The sequence below is a fragment of the Sylvia atricapilla genome, chromosome 2 (assembly GCF_009819655.1).
Source record: "Sylvia atricapilla isolate bSylAtr1 chromosome 2, bSylAtr1.pri, whole genome shotgun sequence".
Taxonomy (NCBI): domain Eukaryota; kingdom Metazoa; phylum Chordata; class Aves; order Passeriformes; family Sylviidae; genus Sylvia; species Sylvia atricapilla.
In genome coordinates this window covers 114,756,339-114,774,794 of record NC_089141.1, presented here as the reverse complement: position 1 = coordinate 114,774,794, position 18,456 = coordinate 114,756,339, and the positions used below count along the sequence as shown (strand labels likewise).

General features: G+C 56.9%; 1 protein-coding gene across 9 annotated transcripts in view; it reads left to right on the top strand.

The window, feature by feature from the left end:
- The window catches only part of STIM1 (stromal interaction molecule 1), an 81,935-nt gene that overhangs the window by 45,724 nt on the left and 17,755 nt on the right, over positions 1–18,456 (top strand). For all 9 annotated transcript variants that reach the window (XM_066314202.1, XM_066314206.1, XM_066314207.1 and 6 more), the window contains 4 exons: positions 4,213–4,390; positions 12,143–12,320; positions 16,549–16,716; positions 18,174–18,274. In XM_066314202.1, coding sequence (XP_066170299.1) covers positions 4,213–4,390; positions 12,143–12,320; positions 16,549–16,716; positions 18,174–18,274 — 625 coding nt within the window. The remainder of the gene's footprint in view (positions 1–4,212; positions 4,391–12,142; positions 12,321–16,548; positions 16,717–18,173; positions 18,275–18,456) is intronic.

Here is an 18,456-nt window from a genome sequence, read left to right as displayed (position 1 = left end):
CCCTTCCCTGCTGCCCATTTGGGGTTCACCACGGGAATTTTGGGGTCCCAGTGGTCATGGTTTGGGCATGCCTGGCCTCTCCCACTCCAGCACCCCCAGGGCTGCTGTCCAGCCATTCCCACCCAGTCCTGGGAAAGCTGCCTGCACGGTGTGAGCCACAGGGGGAGGCTTGGCAGAGCCATAGCAGGGAAATCACCAGCCTGGGTTGCACAGGCAGCCATTTTTGCTCACAGTTATCAAAAAGCCTGTTTTTGTACAGCAGAGTTTGGTTTTTATCCATTGTCTGTGTTAAAGGTGAAGCATTTTGGTGAGTGGTGGCCTGGCCAGGGCTGCTGGAGAGCCCTGGGTGAGCTCCTCCAGCAGCAGCTCCAGCCCAGTGACTCCAGGGTCACTGTGTGCTGTGTAAATGGCCAAGTGAATGGCTTGTACTGGCTGAATGAATGCCTGCTCCCCGGGCTGGAGCTGTGCTGTTCTGCCCTGCAGCTCCCTGGGCCCTGCAGCCTGACCCAGCCCGGGTCACAGAGATCAAAGTGTGCAGGGAACCGTGGCACCGGGGCTGCTCACACACCTCTCCTCCCTGCCTGGGAGCGCCTCAGCCCGGGCTGGGGGAAGCTGTCCCTGCTCACACCAGGAGGTGGAATGGGATGAGCTTTAAGGTCCCTCCCAACCCAAACCATTCCGTGGATCTTTGACTGTATATCCAGGGTGTGTGAGAAGAGGAAATACACTTTAAATCTGCAGCTGAGGGAGAGATTTATCCCTTTTCAGAAGGGAAAAGTTGCTGGTTTTGGGTCGTCTGAATGGCTTTGTCTGCAGTCATGGGGAGAGATTGTTTATCTACACCAGTTCCTTCAGGATTGGATTGCAAAACACCTTTCAGGAGCCACCAGGAGCCACTGGCAGCTTTGGGAAGTACTCGGTGACCTTTTAAGCTGCAGAGCCTTTCCAGCTCCCTTCCCAAGGCCAGGGGAGGTGGCTCTGGAGGGGACCTGGGCTCGGGGGGTCTCTGAGCTGCTGGCAGTGGGATGTGTGCAGGGTTTCAAGGGTTTGTCCCCTCTCTTGAAGCTCTGTTCACAACAGGTGTAGAAGCACTGAATAAAAGCAGCCTCGATTGGAGTCCTCCTGCAGGCTCCTGAATCCAGAGACACCCTGCTGTCTGTGGGGATCACAGCAGTGGACACAGTGCTGTTCCTGCTGCTGGCTGAAGCTTTTCCCAGCCCAGGGCTCCGGGGGTGCGTGTCTGGCTCGTGGCAGAGGTTTCAGCCAGTTTCCATGTAAATCTGAGGCTCCAGCTGCCCCTCCAGGTCTGGTTCCTGCTGCCAGACTCCAGCCCTGCCATTTCCTGCAGCAAACAGGTCTGACCACTTCAGCTCTGTAATTAATCCAAGTGCAAGGGAGCGTGGTACAATTATAATCTAAGCAAGGTGAGGTGATTCCTTCTTTTGTGTCTGTCCCTTTGGGGTCCTCTTCCTGTGGTTCAGGAATTTATCCGGCACAAAATAGCAAAACTTCAGGTGAAACATGGAATTCCACACAGATTTGGGGTGGAGGGACCTCACAGCCCACCCAGTGCCACCCCTGCCATGGCAGGGCCACCTCCCACTGTCCCAGGGCCACCTCCCACTGTCCCAGGTGCTCCCAGTGTCCAGCCTGGCCTTGGGCACTGCCAGGGATCCAGGGGCAGCCACAGCTGCTCTGGGCACCCTGTGCCAGCCCTGCCCACCCTGCCAGGGAACAATTCCTGCCCCAGATCCCATCCAGCCCTGCCCTGGGCACTGGGAAGCCATTCCCTGGCTCCTGTCCCTGCAGCCCTTGTCCCCAGTCCCTCTGCAGCTCTCCTGGAGCCCCTTCAGGCCCTGGCAGGGCTCTGAGCTCTCCCTGGAGCCTCTCCTCTCCGGGTGAGCACCCCCAGCTCTCCCAGCCTGAATCCAGCCCTGGATCAGCTCCGTGGCTCCTCTGGATCTCTCCAGCAGCTCCAGCTCCTGCTGCTGTCCCAGGGCTGGAGGCTCTGCAGGTGCAGCTTTGCTGCTTTTGAACTTGAGACAGAACTTTCTGTAATTTGAGCTCTTCACCTGCTGCTCCTCTGCCCTGGGCCCGACCGAGGGCACCGCGGGAGCCTCGGATTGTTCAGTTTATTGTGATTTAAACCCCTCTGGGTTTGTCCCTGGCCCGCAGCCGGGCAGGCACAGCCTCTTCTGCACCCGTGTGGCCGTGGCTGCTCCCAGCACCAGGCAGACCCGAGCACACCTTACACCTGCAAAGGCTGCAGGAAAAGCCACGTACACCACGGAAAACATGCTTCTCTGCCCTTCTCATTTCCTTTTCTTTTTTGGGAAAGGAGGGAGAACAGGCACAGTGTTATCACAGACTGATTGTTCTGTTTAACTGCAGGACTTGATGTTCCTGCTGGGTTTGCAGCTCTGCCTGGGCTTTGTGTTTGAAAGAAGGTGAAAGAATTCAACAATGGGGGAAGGTCTGGAGCCGCAGGAGGTTTGATTTGGCTTAGATAACAGAAAAAAACATCTAGGATGAAGGTGAGAAAATGGAGATGCTCCCAGGGCTGGAGCCCCTCTGCTCTGGGGTCCCAGACTAAGGGGGAATGGAACAGTGGGAGGTGTCCCTGCCACGGCAGGGGTGGCACTGGATGGGCTTTAGGGTCCCTCCAACCCAAACCATTCCATGCTTCTGCATTTACATCCAAGCTGAGTGTGTCTGAGAGTTTCCTCATCCACGTGTCTTTGGCCAGTGCTGGTGAAGAGGAAGGATGAGTGTAAGATGTGCTGTGCTGGAGCCAAGCACAGCTGGCCCAGGGGCAGGAGAGGGGACGGGCAGGGATTGCTCCAGGGCAGGGAACAGTGGGGGCAGCAGGGCAGAGCAGGGCTGTGGTGGCTGTGGGAGGGTGAAACACCTGAACGGGTCAGCCCCACTGCTCTCCAGATGGGAGCTGAGAGGATCCAGGCTGAGGGAAATGCAGGCCCCTGCCAGGATCTGCTCCCTCGGAAGAGGATGTTGTGCTAATCCATCCGGAGGGGGAGCGGGGCCAGCGCTCACCTTGTTTAATTCTGAGTGCTGAATTTACACTGCCTGTTTTCAGGGAGTGATGGATCACATGTGGTGGGGGAAATGGTGCTCGGGTGTCTCCTGGGCCTTTGGGGAGGGCTCTTGTCCATCCTCCTCTGCAGGGAAAGCCTCTGTGTCGTGGGCAGGGGAGCAGCAGCCCTGCTGGGCAGCCCTTGAGCCAGGTCAGTCCCTGCTGTGCTCTGCCTTTCCCATTCAGTGTCCCCCAGCTCTGCCAGTGGGACAGAGGTGTTTTAGCTGTGATCAGAGAACAGCTCGGCTCAGGAGGGGCTTCAACTCGTGCCTAATCCCCCCCTGCCATGGCAGGAACACCTCCCACTGTCCCAGGTGCTCCAAGCCCAGTGTCCAACCTGGCCTTGGGCACTGCCAGTGCTGCTCTGGGCACCCTGTGCCAGGGCCTGCCCCCTCAGTGTAGATATTTTTCCCTGTATCTGGTGTGAATTGCCTGTTGTTTGGTTCCAAACCAGTGGATACTGATCATTAAGTCCCAGCTCACTGGACTGAGCTGCTCTTTCATTTGTGTCTTTTCCAGCACACACTTGGTTGAGTTACAGGAAAAAGATTCTGCTTGACTCATTTTTTTGGGCTTTGTTTAGCACTTGAGCCCCCACTTAATTACTTTCATTCTCTCACTTGCATTAACACCCTTTTTTTTTTTTTTTTATTAACTGTTGAAAAAGGGAGTTTCCACACTGAGTTGTGATTCTAATGTAAAATTTGGCAACTTGACAGTGTGACACTTGAGCTGCCTCAGCTCTGTGCTCTCAGCTGTGTTTTTTCAAGTAATTATTTTGTTCTTAGCTACCTGTGCTGCCCTGTGAGATCACACCCTTTCTGGAGTGGTTTGTATGTGTAGTTTCCCCTGTACCACTTATTTCCAGGCAATCTGGAGCTGGAAGATTTGGAATTTCATCTTTTTGTTGTTGTTGTGTCTCCAAATTGAATAAATGTTGCCGAGCTTCTGGTTTTCCCCTTAAATATTGACACAGCTCAACTTTTCCCTTGGTGAATCCTGTAGCACAATTCCTTGTAGGACTCCCCTGAGCTCTCCTGTCCCACTGTGGTGCAGGCCAAGCCTTTTGGAGTCTGTCACCGTGATCCTTTGACTCCAGCAGTGTCTGTGGTCTCTTGCAGTGACTCGTCACAACCACCTCAAGGACTTCATGCTGGTGGTGTCCATCGTCATCGGCGTGGGCGGCTGCTGGTTCGCCTACATCCAGAACCGCTACTCCAAGGAGCACATGAAGAAGATGATGAAGGACCTGGAGGGTCTCCACAGGGCTGAGCAGTCTCTCCATGACCTACAGGAGAGGTAGGTTCCTGTTGTCCATCCTGCTGGAGCACTCAGTTCTTCCTGCATGGTCCTCGTTTCTCTAGATTTCAGGAAATGCTCGTTTTTTGTGCCTCACGCCGGAGTCAGCCCCTTCCTCAGGGGCCTGGCAAAGCTGCCAGCAGCCTCTGGAGCTTGGATGGGGTCCTGGCTCCTCCTGCAGGGACTCCTGGACCGGGCTGTGTGTAAAGATCTGTGTGTTCTGTCACACTCACAGAGCCAGGGAATGCTTTGGGTTCAAAGGGACCTTAGAGTTTGTCTGGTCCCACCTCCTGCCACACAATCCTGCTCATGTGGAATTTGTCATCCAAGGTTCTTTCACCTTTGGCTTTTGATGGGGAAAAAGGGTCTTGGAACAGTGGGAGCAATCAGAGGATTTACACATCCCCTCTTGAATTCTTGGAGCTGTGTGGGGAAGCAATGTCTGAATCGAAGGTGTTGCTTGGAAAGTGAACAAAATACATCACTTTGAAGTATTAAATAGGAATACCTGGGCTGTTGGCATATGGATCAAATCCCGCAGCCTCAGGAATGGGGTCCCTACTCCCAGGAATCACTGCAATGGTTCCAGCAAAGCTACTGATGGGAGAATGTGCTATAAGAGACCCTCTGGACATAGGGATCTTCTGGGACAGGGAAGAACCTTCAGCCCTGGTGATGACAAACCCGTGAGGTGCTCTGGCAATGGAATATTTTAAGGGCAGACTTAGCAAATAACAGAGCAGAATGGTCTGGGGCTGGAATGATTTTCTGTGAGGTTTCAGTGGAGTTTGGGAGGATAAACCTTAACTAGGCTGTCCCATGAGCTGGTGGCTGCATTTGCAGTGACTCCTCTGAACATGGAGTTTGATCCCAGGTGCTTGTCCTGGCCAGGCACGGGGTGTGGTGAGTGCCCTGTGCCAGCACCCGGATCCCAGGGATGTCAGGCTGCCCTGGAGACGTGCAGCCAGCCAGGTTCTGGGAATCTGTGCGGTGTATCCCCAGGTCTGCAGTCCCGTTTCTTGCCTAGGGGCCCATTAGAGCCTTCAGGGTCCATCGTGCCCGTGAGTGTTGCTGGAAAGGCTCCACAGTGAGATGGGACCAGTTCCTGTCTGTGAAGGGAGCGAGGCCCCGGGGGAGCTCCCAGCTGATGGAGCCACACTGGGCACGTTCCCCCGGCACAAACTCCTCTCTGTGGCTCCAGCCCACAGCTGGCTCCACACAGCCGTGTGGAGTTTTATCTTACAGCTTGGAAACACTCCCAAAGAAAGCGTGATTTATTTTTTCTGCATCTGGAAGGAGGCAGGAGTCCCTTCTCCGTGTCCATCCCTCGAGCAGCAGTGTCCAAGGCAGGAGGGCTTGGCTGGGTGTCCCCTCTGAGCTCCAAACTGGGAATGTGCTTGTGGGGAACGACCTTGGGCCCTGCTGCCGAGGGCAGAGCCATGTAAACAAGTGGATGTTCCTGGGAAGTTCAACTAATGCCCTAAAGCCCCTCAGGAAGAAACACAAAACCGCTGCTACCCGGCACAGCCTTAAGCCGGAGCAGCTCGAGAGGGCTCGTCCTCCACAGAGGGCACTGAGCAGGAGCTCAGGGACTGGGAGATGGATGGGGGACCCTGGGAGGCCTCCTGAGGGGAAATATTCCTTCACTGCCTCATCCGTGCCCAGCAGGGTTCAGCTGGGGTCTTCAGCTGCCGTAGGAACAGTGAAAACTCTGGACAGTCCCAGTGCTCCTGGACTCGTGGAGGAGTTGTGCCGGAGTTCTGCTCAGAGACTTCTTTCCCAGAGATTGAAGGGCTCTGCTGTGCTGCCTGGGTGAAGCTCAGTGCTGAGCAGACCTCTGGAAGGCATGGAATGCCTCTCCAGTGCCACTGCTGCTGGGATTTGCTGGGCAGCTCAGACACGCTCCTGAGCAGTTGGGAAGGTTCATACCAAACCCCAGTCTTTATTCTTCCTCATCTTTATTTATCTTCTTTGAGAACATCCTGCAACAGTAGCATTTCCCAGTCCATTAAGTGACTCATCAAGATCATCAAGTCGTGGCACATCCTAGTGAAGCTTGAAAGGAGTGGGCACGTCTGTTTTGGAGATGTATGGATTGTAGGAAGAGCTGATTGTATGGAAGCTCCTGGACTGTGGCTCCCTGTTGCCCAGAGCAGCTGTGGCATCCCTGGAAGTGTCTATGGGCAGCTTGGACAGGGCTTGGAGCAGCCGAGGACAGTGGAAGAGACCAGCACCAGGAGCCAACAGCGTGCTGGTTCCTGCTGTTGAGGGTGGTCTGCTGGCCCTGGGCAGCGCAGCCTGCAAACCCAGGGCTGTGCCCCGTGGGGCTGGGGCTGCCGTGTGGGAGCGTGGCCAAAGCCCCTCAGGGCTCTGGGCACAGCAGGGGCCACCAGGCCACAAGTGCGGGCGCTGCTCCGTGCCAGCTCCTGCCTGCTCCGCTGGGGATGGGGGCCGGGGGTGGCCCTTTGTGACAGGGGCACCCGGTGTCAGGCCCTTTGTGATGCGGGACATGGTGGTGGCCAGAGCCCCTTGTGACATCAGGGAGCCCTGCCCTGGCTCTGGGGGTATCTAAGGGACGCAGAGCCCTGGGGAGCCCAGTCCCAGGTGAGCTGCGCTCTCAGGAGGAAGCTGCTCCCTGGGTCCGTCTACACGAGTGGACGATATAAGTTGTTTTCAAAATGAACAAGGATAAGGAGAACCCCAACTCCCAGCCCACGCAGGAGCCGCTGCTGAGCCTGCGGAGGAGGCCGAGAGGGAGCGATGAGGTAGGAAGGAGAGGCCAGTGGATGGAGAGGGCCAGGATCTTTGCCCTGCCAAGGGAGCCGTCTCCATCCCACGCCTCCTCCTCCTCCTCATCCTGCTCCTCCGTGCCCCTCAGGCTCCCACCACTGCACCTCGGGCAGCCAAAGGTGAGACCTAAAACGGTCCAACACCTGAGACTCCCAGAGGTGCAGGTCGGGCAGCCGCAGGCAGCGCCGCAGGGCAGCCGGAGCCAGGCCCTGTCCCTCTGTGGGGACAGGCTGCCACCACTGTCACCGCTGCCACCGCTGACAGCACTGCGAGGGCTGACACCTCTGCCCTGCCTGGTGAGCCCCAGGGACACTGAGAGCCGGGGCACTGAGCTGGGGAGCGCAGGGGAGAAGGGGCCGCAGCCCTGCAGCCCCTGTCCTGGGCAGCCCTACAGCCCCGTGCCCAGGGTGCTCCTGCCCCCGCTCAGGGTGGCCCAGGAGGGCACAGCCCCTGTGTCCCCGAGCTGGCAGCTGCTGCCTGTGCCACCCATCCCCTCGGGGGCTCGTGCCGTGGAGAGCGACCTCAAGGATAAGGAAGCAGAAAAAAAGGATGATGACGACGAGCTCTTCCAAGGGGACAGCACGAGTGACCAGGAGCTGTCCCCAGTGGAAGAAGACAACGAGCTCTTCCAAGGGGACAGCACGAGTGACCAGGAGCTGTCCCCAGTGGAAGAGGCCGATGAGGTCGTTGCAGGGGGCAGCACGAGTGACATGGGGGTGTCCCCAGTGGAAGAGAATGCCGTGATCATTTCAGGGGCCAGCCCAACTGATAAGGAGCTGTCCCCAATGGAAGATGACGACGAGCTCTCCCAAGGGGACAAGAGTCACAAGGAGGTGTCCTGGGAAGAGAAGCAGGAAAAAGAGCCCTCCCAAGGCAAGAGAGGAAGTGACAGAGAGCTGTCCCAAGGGGATAGCAGCAAAGACGAGAAGCCTTCCCCAGAAGATATCAGATGTGATAGAGAGCTGCTGTCTGGGGAAGACAGTGATGTTGCAGAGATGTCACCGTGGGAAGAAGACGAGGACAAAGAGCTCGCCCATTGGGAAAAAGATGAGGATGAAGAGCTATCCCAAGGGGAAGAAGACGAGGAAGAAGAGCTCTCCCAACGGGAAGAAGACGAGGAAGAAGAGCTCTCCCAGCAGGAAGAAGACGAGGAAGAGGAGCTCTCTCAATGGGAAGAAGACAAGGATGAAGATCTCTCCTTTTGGGAAGAAGATGACGATGAGGAGGTGACAAGGAGGGGCCTGCTTGGGGGTATGGACAGTGATTCCAGCTCGTCCATTGAACTGCCATGTCTGGAGAAGATGTCAGGACGGCAGAAGGTGCTGGAATGGCTGGAAGAGAATTTCCCCAACACGTATGGTGCTGAGGAGGACGAGGAAGAGAAGAAAGTTGTCGGACGCCGAATGAAACGGCACCAGGACAAGGTGGAGGCCCAGTGGCAGGAGATGTTGGACGCCATGTCATCTCCTAGTTCTACTGAGTATGACAAGGTGCTTTCCAAAAGGAAGCAGAGCGGAGCCCAAGAGGTGTCCCAAGGGGAAGCTGCCATCCAGAACAACGTGTGGCAGAGCCCCTTGGGCCTGCTGGGTGACGAGGAGCCCCTGGAGGGACCCAGCTCTTCCAGGAGTGTGGGGCCCAGCATCTCTCCTGCCCTGTGGAGTCCCGTGGGCACCGAGCTGGCAGCTGCTGCCCCGAGCAGAGCTGCTGAGGAGAAGGAGCCCCGTAAACGTCTCGCTCTGGAGGACAAAAAGGCAGCAGCTCCTTCTGTCCTCAGTGAGGAGAGGACATCACCAGGAACATCGAGCTCGCTGCGAGTCCTCTTCAACACTCCAGCCAGCAGCCACGCTCAACTGTACGTCAACTTGAGTATGAGCAGCGGGACCCTGAAACAGTCTCTGCTGGAGATCCAGGCACAGGGGCAGCGACAGGAGGCCCGGGGGGCCCTGGGGCAATGGACTGCTGCAGAAAGGGAAGCAGCAGTGGGAGGCCAGCGGGAAGGGAGCCCGTCGCCTGCCCCGCACAGCCCCCCCAGCCCCCGGCCTGCCCAGCTGGGAGCCCAGGCCCTCCGCGGGCAGCCGGCTGCCCCCAGGAAACGTCCCTCCCGCTTCAGGCGGGCGCTGCGGGCGCTGCGGGGGCTGTTCCGGTGTCCCTGCCTGAGGCCACGGCCCGAGGAGTGACAGTCAGGGCACCGAGAGCAGGGATTGCTCCCAGAGCCTCCCTCCCTGCAGGACCGCGGCTCGCACGGCACTGCCAAAACTCCTGGGAGTTGGGACACACACAGGAGGAGGAAGATGAAGACAAAGACAACGAAGAAGAGGAAGAAGACCATGAAGAAAACAAAGGAGATGAAGAAGACAGCGAATACCAAGAAGACAAGATGTGGATGATGAGGACAACGACAACAACAAAGACAACGAGAATGATGAGGATGACCAAGACAACGAGGACAAGGACGACGAAGATGACGAGGACGACAACGATGAAGATGACAACGAAGATGAAGACAAGGACAACAAAGACAAGGATGAAGAAGAATAGGATGACAAAGGCTATGACGAAGTCAAGGACGACGACGACGATGATGATGAATATGAGGGTGACAAAGATGAGGATGATGAGAATGAAGAAGACGAGGACAAAGAAAAAGAAGATGATGATGAAGAAGTAGAAGAAGAAGAAGAATAATTCTTTAAAAATGCCTAGAAGAATAGTAATAAGATTTTTTAAGGTAACTAGAAGTAGAAGAAGAAGAAGAAGAAGAAGAAGAAGGATAGGAATTTTATAATATAGAAGTAGAAGAGTAATAGGAATACAAATTTGAATTTAAATACACGTAGAAGAAGAAGAAGATTGATAGGAATTTGCATTTTAAAGTACATTGAAGAAAAGAAGAAGAAGAGTCGTAAGAAGTAGGAGTATAGGAGTAGTAAAGAATCCATAAATGAAGATGAGCTCTAATGAATAAATGAAATTTCAAAATGATTTGTATTTATTACTTATTCTATATTTACATTCCAAACTATAATATAACAACATGAATACACAATATATGGTAATCACAAGTTATTACTCCCAAGAAATGACCAAAGAAGAACGGAAAGATTGGTTACTGAAGAATTGATATATTTTTTCATGTAAGGTTTGCAAGGCACAAGGAAAGCGTGTCCGGATGCCATTTGCTGTCTCTCGCGGGCACTGAAGTGTTTTCCCCTCCGTGCCAGGGAGTGCCCTGGGAGCAGGGAGCGCTCAGCCGCCGGCGGCAGCGGGACAGTTCCCGGCCGGGCCGGCGGGGGAGGCCAGCGCACAGAGCCCTGTGCTGAAGGCCTTTGCAGCAGCGCTGTGCAGCCGGGACAGCGAAGGCAGCCCAGCCCCGCTGTGCCGCTGCAGTGCCCGGGAGCCGGGCTGCCTGTGCTCCTCGGCAGCCTCCTGCCCTGAGCAGCGCTGTGCGAGGCGGGAGCGCTTCCCCCGCCGCAGCCCCGGCTGAGGCAGCGGCAGCAGCTCTGGGCTCTTCCTGACACATCCCTGTGCCGGCAGCTGCCCGGGGCCGTGCGGCCAGAGCCCCCGGAGCAGCGCACACGCGGCGCTGGAGCAGCGGCGCAGCAGCGCTGGGGCTGCACTGGTGCTGCTGGGCAGCGGCGCGGGGCTCAGTGCTGAGCAGCCGTGCCTGGAGCCCGGCCTTGGCCCCTCCGGCCTCGGGGCTGCTCCTCTGCTGCTCCAGGGCAGGGCCTTTCCCCGGGATTCTCTTTGCTTTCTTCTGGCATCACTGCCACACAGCCCCTGAAATCCCTGAGGCTGGAAAAGCCCTCCCAGCCCAGGCAGTCCCAGCTGTGCCCGGTGCCCACCTTGTCACCTGCCCAGAGCACACGAGCCTCTGGTGCTGCTGCTTGTGCAGGTGCCTGTGGATGGCCCCGTCCTTGCGTGCCGGCCCTGCCCTGCTCAGCTAAAAACAACCGTAATGACCCCTCAACTGTGCCCCCAGATTCGATGTTCATCCCCATGGCCAGGTGGACACATGATCAGTGTGTCACTTGTGTGAGTGGACATTGGGAGTGGGGGACGACAGGACCCAGGGCTGTGCCAGCCCGGTGTGTGGGGGGTTCTGCTGACTGCAGGGCTGTGACAAACCTGTGCAGGGCCCGTCCCAGCTGGTGTCAGACACGTGTTTTCAGGTCTGCAGCAGCTCTTTGTCGCTGTCAGCTTCACTTTGGGACAGCTCCGTGTCTCTGTTGAATTCCTTTTGGTATTTCTCTTGGCCCGTGGTGTCTTTTTGGGACAGCTCTTGGTCTCTGTTGAATTCCCCTTGGGACAGCTCTTGGTCTCTCTCCTCTTCCCCTTGTGACACTTCCATGTGGGTGCAGTCTCCCCTGGGGCAGTGACACTCAGATCCTCTCTGAGAGTCACTGCCTAGCTACTGCCCTGCCAACCTCACGGCCTTGCTGGCAGCCTCAGCTCAGGCCAGCTCCTCAGGGAAGATCCTACTGATCCCACGGAGACCCAGGCTTTCATTGCTGCCACCATTTCTCAGTTGTTGCCATATATTCTGGCAGATTCAATCCTGTCATGGGGAAGAATAAGAACCTCCAGGCAAGATAAAGACATGTCTGAATTTGCAGGATTTTGTGGGAGGAGCATGGAGCCATCCCATCTGGGTGGTCCAGTGTGTTCTGGCAGATCTTTCCATGCTTTATCAAAGTCTTCACTTTGGTGAAAATACTGAAAATTGAGCTTAATTCGAGACTCAGAGGAAAGCCGGATGTGCTTTCGAAAATGAAGAAAATTCATCCTGAGTATTTGATAAACAAATAAAGCTGAGACTGAGCAGCTGACAACTTCCTTTCTTCCCAGCCACGGTGAGCTGTGTCCCTGCCATGCCCACGGCAGAGCAGAGCAGGGCTGGGTGTGGTGGGCAGCCCTGAACCACAGAGCCGACCCAGCGTGGGCTCTGCCTCTCCTGTGTTCCAGGCTGCAGAAGGCGCAGGAGGAGCATCGCTCCGTGGAGGTGGAGAAGGTGCACCTGGAGAAGAAGCTGCAGGACGAGATCAGCATTGCCAAGCAGGAGGCACACCGGCTGCGGGAGCTGCGCGAGGGCACCGAGAACGAGCTCAGCCGGCAGAAATACGCTGAGCAGGAGCTGGAGCAGGTAAGGGCTCACCTGGGGGAGGCACCTGCACAGAGACGTGGCACTGAGGGCTGCTTCATCCCTCTGGGAAGTCATGGAAACACACAAGGACTGCATTGGGTGGGACCTTAAAGTCTACCCAGTGCCACCCCTGCCATGGCAGGGACACTGTGACAGTGTCCCTGCCATGGCAGGGGTAGCACTGGGTGGACTTTAAGGTCCCAGGTGCTCCAATCTCAGTGTCCAACCTGGCCTTGGGCACTGCCAGGGATCCAGGGGCAGCCACAGCTGCTCTGGGCACCCTGGGCAGGGCAGAGGGGCACAATCCCAGTGCCTCCCCTGCTGCCCACACTGTGGGATCAGCCCAGGACACAGGGATTTAAGGTCCCAATGCTCATGGCCAAGGCCTGTGGAGCTTTTCCCACCCATCTCCAGCTCCTTCTCCCCGGGGCTGCTCCCAGGTCACTTCCCAGGCTGTGTTTGTGCTGGGATTGTCCCCACACAGTGCAGGGCCTTGCCCTTGGTCCTGGCTGAGCTCAGGGGGCTGGCACAGGCCCAGCTCTCCAGGGTGCCCCATCCCTTCCCTGCACCCAGCTCTGTGTCACTGGCAGGGCTGCCCTGGAGCCCAGTGTCCCTGTCACCAGCAAAGACATTTCCCAGAGCCAGTCCTGACTACTGAGGGACACCAGTCCTCGCTGCTCTCCACCACCTCTGAATCCAGTGATGTTGCTGCTTTTCTGCCTGTGCTTTCCCACTCCCCTTTGTGGAGGAAAAGCCCCAAGTCTCTTTTCCAGAGTGCCCATTACACGTCCCAGGCACTGCAGCAGTGGCAGACAGGGCACGTGCTGGCACCTTGTGGCATCCCGGCAGGAGCAGAGGGGTTGGACTTGCCCTGGAGCTGCACCCTCTGGGATTTCTGACTCCCTCCCCAGTCCGCACTGTCTCTCTTTATGTGTGTTGATGGTTTTAGGTCAGATTGGGATGAGTTCAGTTCTGCTTCCCATGTTCTCCCATGATCCGAGGGGTGTGTGAGGGTAGGGTTGGGAAAGGCCTCTGAGACCATCAAGTCCAGCCATTCCCCAGCACTGCCAAGGCCACCACTGACCGTGTCCCCAGTTGCCACATCCTGTTAAATCCCTCCATGGATGTGACTCCAGCACTGTCCTGGGAAGCCTGTGCCAGGGCTGGACAACCCTTTCCATAAGGAATTTTTCCCAGTATCCAATCTTTACTGCCCCAAACCTACAAGAAAGTCCAAACCCACAATCCCAGTAGCTGCTTCCTGTCTCACCTGAGGGACAGTTCTCAGCTGGCTCTAAGTTACAGATCAGTTTGAACCGAAACTGGGAGCCAGACCTGCATAGGCCAGGGAGGTTCCTTGGTGTTCCAAGGCCATGTGTGTATCCTCCCAGCTGTGTCCAGTCTTTTTTGCTGCCATGGAGGACGGGGAAGAAAACAAGGCAGGAATCCAGGGCTTCCCCTGGCAAGGCAGGTCCAAGTGTCCTGGGAGCCCCGGGGCAGTGCAGGGGTGCAAACAGCAAATTCCCTTCCTGCCTGGGGCAGCTGCAGCCCCCAGCCCCACGGTGCCTGTTTATCCAGCCTCTGCACAGGGCTGCTGAGCCTCCTTTCCCTGGCACAGACAGACACTGGGGCAGTGTGCTGTGGGGCCTCAGGTGCCCCAGTGCTCACACCCAGCCAGCCCCCGGCTCTGGGAAGCCCAGCTCTCACCCCTTCCACTTCCCCCTGCATTCCCCTTTGTAAGGAGCCCGGGGAGGCGGCGCTGACGTGACCTCTGTGTTCCTCAGTCCATCAGCAGGTGAGTACTGGAGTGTCCCACCTGAGCACTGTGTGACCGTAACCCCAGCACCGTGCCAGCAGCTCGAGGACACTCGTGACATTAACCAGTCACCCCCTCTGACCCCACAGCTCCTCCCAGGTCAACATACTCCCTGCTCCCAGGGAATGTTAACCCAGACCTCCTTCTGCACCGGTTGGTTCTTATCACCAAAGCCATGCCAGAGGGTTTGGATGGAGTTTGGATGGTCCTGCTGGAGTCGGGTGTCTGGGATGAAGGAGTGTCCTGTTCTTCATCCATCCCTCTCTCCTCACTGGGTCAGCCTCCACAGACCAGGAGCCCAGTGAGGCCACGGACCCAGAGAACACTGAGAGAACTGTGGAATAGAATCCCAGACTGCTTTGGCTTAGAGAGACCTTAAATCTCATCCCACCCCACCCCTGCCATGGCAGGGCCACCTCCCACTGTCCCAGGTGCTCCAAGTGTCCAGCCTGGCCTTGGGCACTGCCAGGGATCCAGGGGCAGCCACAGCTGCTCTGGGCACCCTGTGCCAGCCCTGCCCACCCTGCCAGGGAACAATTCCTGCCCCAGAGCCCATCCAGCCCTGCCCTGGGCACTGGGAAGCCATTCCCTGGCTCCTGTCCCTGCAGCCCTTGTCCCCAGTCCCTCTGCAGCTCTCCTGGAGCCCCTTCAGGCCCTGGCAGGGCTCTGAGCTCTCCCTGGAGCCTCTCCTCTCCAGTTAGCACCCCCAGCTCTTAGTGATCCAAATGAGATTTTAGAGATCTTTCCAGGAGAATGGAGACACACAAAATACCTCCTGTTTGCACGGATTCCCTGCAGAACCACGAGGGTTTGGGTCATGGACACTCATTTTATCCACTGATCCTTGCCTGTTCCACAGCACTTCCCTTCCCCACCGTTCCCTAAAAACATTGTTCCTGTGGGTGTTACGAGCACTCCTCTACCCCAAACAACCAGTGACAGATTTCCTACCCGTGTTTTCTCTGTATTCCCAAATCCCAGATGCCTGTGGGTGATGGTCAGAGCTCTGCTGAGGTGGGAGCAGCACCTGACACTGCTGCTGTCTGATGGGAAAAGCCAGGAAAAGTCTGGGCTCTGGGACTGAATTTGGCACTCTGGGACTGGTTTAGACAATTTTATACTGAGCAACCCTAAATCACACACAAATGGTAGTAGTGCCTCAGGGCTGCTCCTGGATAGATGGCTGAAATACAGAATTTCAGGGTATCTGCCTGTCCTCTGGGGCTCTTGGCTCCCCAAACCCCTCCCTGGGCTGGGCTCAGTGAGACGTGACCGAGCCGAAGAGCACACTCAGGGAAAAGCTCCAAGTGTGAGCAATCCTTCACAAAAACGCTCCTCTGCAGCCGCCCACCGCCGTGGGAAAGGGCTGCCTCCGTGGGCTGGGATCTGCAGGAGCAGGGAAAGCTCTCCAGCTGCTTTGGGTGGGAGGCAGAGCTGTTGTACAGTGTGAAGCCACAGCACCCCCTGAGCTTCGGGGTGCCGCGGTGGCACAGTGCCCCAGCCCTGTCCCTGTGTGTGCTGTCCCTCCACTGCTCCAGGGTGGGACACCTCCCCTTCCTGCAGGGTTTGTCAGGCCCGGGGCTCTGAGAGCCTCTCTCAGGGTGGGCACTGCAGGACACGGGTTCATTCTTGATGGTCTCCACCACTGACGGCTTTTCTGTGAGCCCAGAGTGTCCCCAGCTGGCTTCTCACCCACTCCTTCTAATCCCGGATCTCTGTGGGATGTCAGGGTGTGCAGGAGCCTGGGCTGGGGTGGAAGGAGAGACCTCAGCAATGGCTGATCCAGCCAGGCTGTTTCTTTTCCTGACCAGCAGCACATGTTTTGTGTCTAAATGTTTTTCTCACTTTCCCCAGTGTGGAAGTTGTCTCCTGACAAGCTCCCTGGGCTTGGCTGGGAGCTGTGCTGAGACAGGGATTGCCTGCACGGGCCTCTCAGGGCTTGTGCCTCCGCAGGAGGATCTGGGGGATTTACAGACAGGCAGAAAGCTCTGCACAGGTTTCTAGAGGCTGCAGAAACCCCCCAGAGCATCCTCTCTCCGAGCCTAATTCCCTTTTAACAACTTCATGCACCGTGCCGTTGGCTCCAGAGGGTTTTCCTGTGCCTCCTGGCAGAGGAGCTGATGTGAAGGGGTGGAGAGGGAGCACGGCATGGTGCTGCCTGGGAATTTCTGAGGAAGGAGCTCAGCTGTAGGATGGCAGGAATCGTCTGTGGGAGGTTCTGGTGCTTGGAGCAGCAACCTGGCGTGTGGGTGGCTCCTCTGCTGCTGTCCCCAGGATGCCAGCGCTCCTCCAGAGGACGTTTCCTGCTGCCAGGACTGAGATGAGGCAGTCTGGGAAGCGGGGCTGGCAGCAGAGGGGGGCTGAGCTGTGTCCCCACGGCTGCTCCACGGTGTCCCGGGCACTTGTCCCCAGGTGCGGATGGCGCTGAAGAACGCCGAGAAGGAGCTGGAGTCCCACTGCAGCTGGGCAGCCCCCGAGGCCCTGCAGAAGTGGCTGCAGCTGACCCACGAGGTGGAGGTGCAGTACTACAACATCAAGAAGCAGAACGCAGAGAAGCAGCTGCTGGTGGCCAAGGAAGGGGTGAGAGCTGGAGCGGCCTCGGGCCGGGACCCTGGGGGAGGTTTGGGGACTGGAGCCCGCAGAGCTGGTTCCTCTGCATCTTCTTTGTCCTGTGGGATTGTGGAATCCCAGAATGGGCTGGGTTGGGAGGGACCTTAAAGCTCATCCAGCTCATAATATGGGCAGGGACACCTCCCAGTGTCCCAGGCTGCTCCAAGCCCCAGTTTCCAGCCTGGCCTTGGGCACTGCCAGGGATCCGGGGGGCACCCTGTGCCAGCCCTGCCCACCCTGCCAGGGAACAATTCCTGCCCCAGATCCCAGCCAGCCCTGCCCTCTCTCAGCTCAAGGGCAGTTTCTCTCTCCATGCCTTAAATTTGCATGTTGTAGAAATGCAGCACAAGCGAGGTGTGAGCAGGGGCTGAGGATGAGTGTGAAGATGAGGATGATGCTCCTGAGCCGTGGGCTCTCAGGGTGGGCTGATCCCAGGCTGGGTGCTGTTGGAGCCCGGAGCCCAGGGAATGTGAGCAGGGATTGCTGCCCTGGTGCTGGGTGAGCAGGAGCCTTTGCCCCTCCCAGCACAATCCCTGCTCCAGGGGAGGAGCACACACAGGCAGTGCAATCCCCAGATGGGGATGTGAATCATCACTGCATTCCCAGTCTGGGATTTGTGTGCCAGCCCTGAGGGATGAGCCCAGGGAGCTGTTGTGACTCGTCCTCGTCCCCGTGGCCATACAGAGCAGAGCTGGCAGGAGGGATAAACCCTGCCTGCCTTCATCTGCTTTGATTGGGAACATTTTAATGTTCCAACAGTTGTCCTTTGGCTGTGTCACTTCTTGCATCCACATCCTTGGCTTTCCTAAGTCCCAGCTTCATGCCACTGGAGCTGGGAATGGAAGAGCTGTGGGAGGAGACTTTAATTTTTGATACAACACCACATATTCAACCTCAAACCAAAATTCTTCCCCAGCCCAGCATCCCTTGGGCATTGCTGGGGTGTGTTTGGTCGTTGTTCATGGGGGAGGTGAGCCAGTGTGTGGGAGCCCTTCCCTGAGTGAGGTACCTGCTTCATGGAATCATGGAATGGTCTGGGTTGGAGACTTTCAAGTCCACCTATTCCCTGAGCAGTGCCAAGGCCACCACTGCCCCATGTCCCCTGGTGCCACATCCACAGGGCTGTGAAATCCCTCCAGGGATGGGGACTCACACTCTGCCCTAAAAACTCAGCCTTTTCAGTCCAGTTCTCTCTGGTATTTGGGAAACTGGGAGAAGGGAGCATGAAATCCCCAACCTGCTACTTGCTGCTGGTGAATTCCTCACCCCAGTGTCAGGGAGAACAACATTCCTCAGTACCAACACCGTTCCCACATGTGCAGGCAGCCGCAGGGACTGTTCCTGTCTCAGCCCATCCAGGATGTCCATGGCCTGGAGGAAACATCAGGTTGTCTTCCTCCTGTGACTTTTCTCCATTGATATTCCAGGCTGAGAAGATCAAAAAGAAGCGAAACACCCTTTTTGGAACGTTCCATGTTGCTCATAGTTCCTCTCTGGACGATGTCGATCATAAAATCTTAACTGCAAAGTGAGTGTCTGCTCAACACCTTCCTCATCCCTGCCTCCCTCTTCCTCCCTGCCCTGGCCCAGCAGGGGTGTCCTCACCTCCAAGGGGCTCTGGGGCTCATTTTACTGGACTCCTGTTCTCCCCAATGACCTGGGCTTGGACTTGCTCCTCTTCATCAATAACCTTCTGATTTCACCTGGGAG